Genomic DNA, 3666 nt, shown 5'->3' with positions numbered 1-3666 from the left:
TTTAATGTTTATGACTTTATTATCTTACAAACAAAGTGAGTGTTTACACAAAATAAGGACAAAAACACACAAACAGACTAGGAATACATGCTATGTACACACATATTTAGGAAAGAAAGGAGAGTATCATTCGGAGGACAATCATCTTATTCACCATGTAGAAATAAGATGAGTAAAATAAAATATAATGCTACTGGATGAGTATGAGCCTTGTGTGATTTATAAAGAGTACATAATACATTCAGGGTTATTTCTTTATTATTAATGTTTTTAATATTGATGACAATAGTAAAATTTGCTTTGAAAGAAAATTACAACGTTTCCGGGATCTATGTAAACAAAACATGCTGTTATTTTGATCAAATAAAAACAAACATCATTTTAAACTATGTATAACAAAGATTGGTTCTAAAATTTAAAATGTTAAAGCAAGCTTATTACTAACTCGAACAATCTTTTGATTTTATTTTTACATTTAAACGGCAAAGTTTAAGTTCACTTTAGAAATGAAAAATGCTATAAATCATTACTAGGTATAAAGAAGAAAATACATGACATGAAAATCACACTACAAAGAAACACTATTGTAGATTTGTTCTTGTTCGCAGGCGTTTAATGTTCGTGATTTTTCCCAAATCAATTAGGCCGCGAATTTAATCCGTAGCGAATTATACTAATGTTAACCTTATACATAGAGCAAAAAAAACTAAAATTCGCGCAAAAAGACCTCCCGAGGAGTAATCTATTTTCAGTGTATATAAATTAAACGTAGTCCTTAGGTTTCCAAGTCCTGAGGGTTTTTGAAGGTGTACATTTTCATTTCAAGATGCAGCGATCCTCTGTGTGAAGAAGAGCTTCGTGATGGTCTTCTCTCAGAAAGCGACGACTGCCTTCGGAATGAGTTACTGCGGGTTTTTGAAACGAACGTATGCGTATTTATCTCCGATTGTTGGGTTCGAATGGATGTACAGCTCGACTTGCGTCTAAGATTGCGATAGACACCAAACTTGGCGAGAACTGAATACGCAGGGTCTACAAGTATTCTGTTGAGTCCGTTTCTGAATTTCCGATTCATGATAAGATATATCCAGAAGTTTGCATGGAAGCTAAGAACGACAATAACCTCGTAGGCACAAACCAAAGCCCTGTTGGTCACCAATGGCATTTGGTGTCCAGTGTGGTGTTTCAGTATGAAGACCAGCAAGAAGACAGCATGGGGTATTTCGGGTACAAGAAAGACCACGACTACTGCCATAACTATCAAAGAGATTCTCCGACTTTCCAACGCACGCTTATGCAGTTTCTCAGCATTTGAAATCATCTGGGTTTGCTTCATTTTCTTTGTGGCCATGTTCATCGTAATAATCATGATGACAGAGAATGTCACCAGACAAACACAAGGAATGAAGTTCATCAGCAGAAACATTATCCAAACATATGCGCATCCCCCGTTACAATCTTTGCTTATTTCCCATTGACAGGAACCCGGGATATTTGTCTTGCTGTCAAAGGCATGATAAATATGGACGAGCGGAGAAGCGATTAACACGAACAAGATATAAACTATCGTGTTGGAAACAGAGAACATAGTGTTTGCTCGAAATGGAAACGTAACGGAGACGAATCTTTGAAATCCGAGGAGTACTGTTAGCCAAATTGACATCGTGTGAAATGATCTGCCAACGAAGAACTTGATCACCATAAATGCTTCACACCACACTTTGGAGAGATGAAGAGTTCCATCGGAGCTTTCTGAGTACACACGGATATACATAGGTACGGTGATTAAACCCGTAAGAGAATCGGTAACGGCAACGACAATTAATATGACGTTTGTAGCGTTCCTCATACGTTTTCCGGTGAGAACCAACACCACAAATATGTTTAATATCGTCGTGAAAAACACTAATATCGGCCAAACGTACAGATAGATAGGTTTTTCAAAGGGAAACCCTTTGTAACTGTAATCTCCTTGCGTAACCACCTTTTGATTTTCGTCGAAGTATTGTGAATAGTCAAGTGAAGTGTTGTAATCGTAGTCATAGTAACTGTAATGATCGTAGTAGTAGTCTGTTTTGTTGCTACCATGTGAATCAATCTTCGAATCACTGTAATCATCGTTTTTATAGTACTCAGAGTCCGAGTAGTCCGACATTGTAGTGTTTGCTGCACTTGGAATTGTGATTGTTAAGTTATATAGGATGGAAACAAATGTAATGGTGTTGGAGGGAACACCGGCCATTGGTGTTGCGTTTGAAAAAGATTCCGTGGCATTGCCGGACAGGGTTGCTGTTGTCAGAGTTGTATTCAATGTTAAAGACGTCATAGCCAGTCAGTTCTCCATTTTCTTCAAAGTAGTTGCGGCAAACTTTAAACATGCGTCTGCAAGTTGAAAGCAAACATGAAATCAGAACAAAATTGGGAAATGATGTGGGTGCTTAATAAAAACATACTACATGTACTACTTCTACTACTACTGCTGTTGCTGCTACTACTATTACAACTACTACTACTGCAGCTGCTGCTGCTTCTATTACTACTACTTCTACTACTACTACTACTTCTACTACTACTACTACTGCTACCACTACTGCTGCAGCTGCTGCTGCTACTACTACTACTACTACTACTACTACTACTACTACTACTTACTACTACTACCACTACCACTACCACTACTACTACTACTACTACTACTACTTCTACTCCTAATGAAATAATAATAATAATAATAATAATAATAATAATAATAATAATAATAATAATAATAATATATTCAGATGATTCTGCCATTTTAGTTTTTGGCAAACATTAACATGAAATAATGTTTACTCTAAGCATGAACACATGGCATTCATATTTTCTTTTTTTGTGACATCCTTTGTGCATAATGGTATATTTACTTGTTGTTTTACACATGTATAATGTCTGCAGGTTTCCATGTTTTCTACATTGCATACAGAAATAACATCTATAGAATAATATATATATAGTTACACTAAATTTATTATATCATGCAATACATACGTAGCGAAAAGTTCTTACCTGATAGTAGAAAATGCATAAGTCTCAAAGCAAGGATAAACTCTCGATAATGAAAAAGCCGTAAATCAACAGAATAAATGCGCAAAAGTTTCAAACGATTTTTTCAGGAAATGGCCATGATTGGAATACGGGAGGACACATGATCTGTTCATTTGTGATAACATTCAAGGAGATTGCGACTTGAAACTGTGCGGATATGGTCTCTTCAAATAGGGATATCCTAGCCTAAGAGTTACAAATCAGCTCAAATGTATAACAACAATAATTTGTTTATATATTGATGAAAGCGTACAACATATGCTTAAAAGTTTGTTTTTCTTACAAAAGAAAAACAAAATTATCCTGACATGTTGCACATACGACATTCCTATTATTTGAGAGTTGAACTCTATTTGAGAACTCAATTCTCATATAAGTATTTACGTGAAGTTTTGCTCATGCAGACAAGTTTCATGGCTGTAATCCAAATATTTGATGATACGTGTCCACTTGGTTAATCAAATATGTTTTGTTAGTTCTTGTATGACTTTGTGTTGTCATTATTTTCTCTATAGGTTTTATTAAACAACCAGAATCTATCTCTGAAGCATTCGGAACAACCTCGGATGTATTTGGACGGTT

General features: G+C 35.5%; 1 protein-coding gene across 1 annotated transcript; it reads right to left on the bottom strand.

Annotated features, from left to right (window-relative positions):
- Positions 1 to 3201, bottom strand: LOC128245318 (sex peptide receptor-related protein 2-like). Its single transcript, XM_052963443.1, has 2 exons — positions 3046 to 3201; positions 1 to 2382 (listed from the first exon to the last, which is right to left on the bottom strand). The coding sequence occupies exon 2, from the start codon at positions 2324 to 2326 to the stop codon at positions 776 to 778; it is 1551 nt and encodes a 516-aa protein (XP_052819403.1). The 5' UTR covers positions 2327 to 2382; positions 3046 to 3201; the 3' UTR covers positions 1 to 775.
- Between the last annotated feature and the right edge of the window lie 465 nt (positions 3202 to 3666).

Source organism: Mya arenaria, chromosome 9 (assembly GCF_026914265.1).
Source record: "Mya arenaria isolate MELC-2E11 chromosome 9, ASM2691426v1".
Taxonomy (NCBI): Eukaryota; Metazoa; Mollusca; class Bivalvia; order Myida; family Myidae; genus Mya; species Mya arenaria.
This window is presented reverse-complemented; position numbering and strand designations above follow the sequence as displayed.

Coding starts and splice junctions, on each gene's coding strand:
- LOC128245318 (XM_052963443.1), bottom strand. CDS start 2,326: ATGACGTCTTTAACATTGAATACAACTCTGACAACAGCAACCCTGTCC.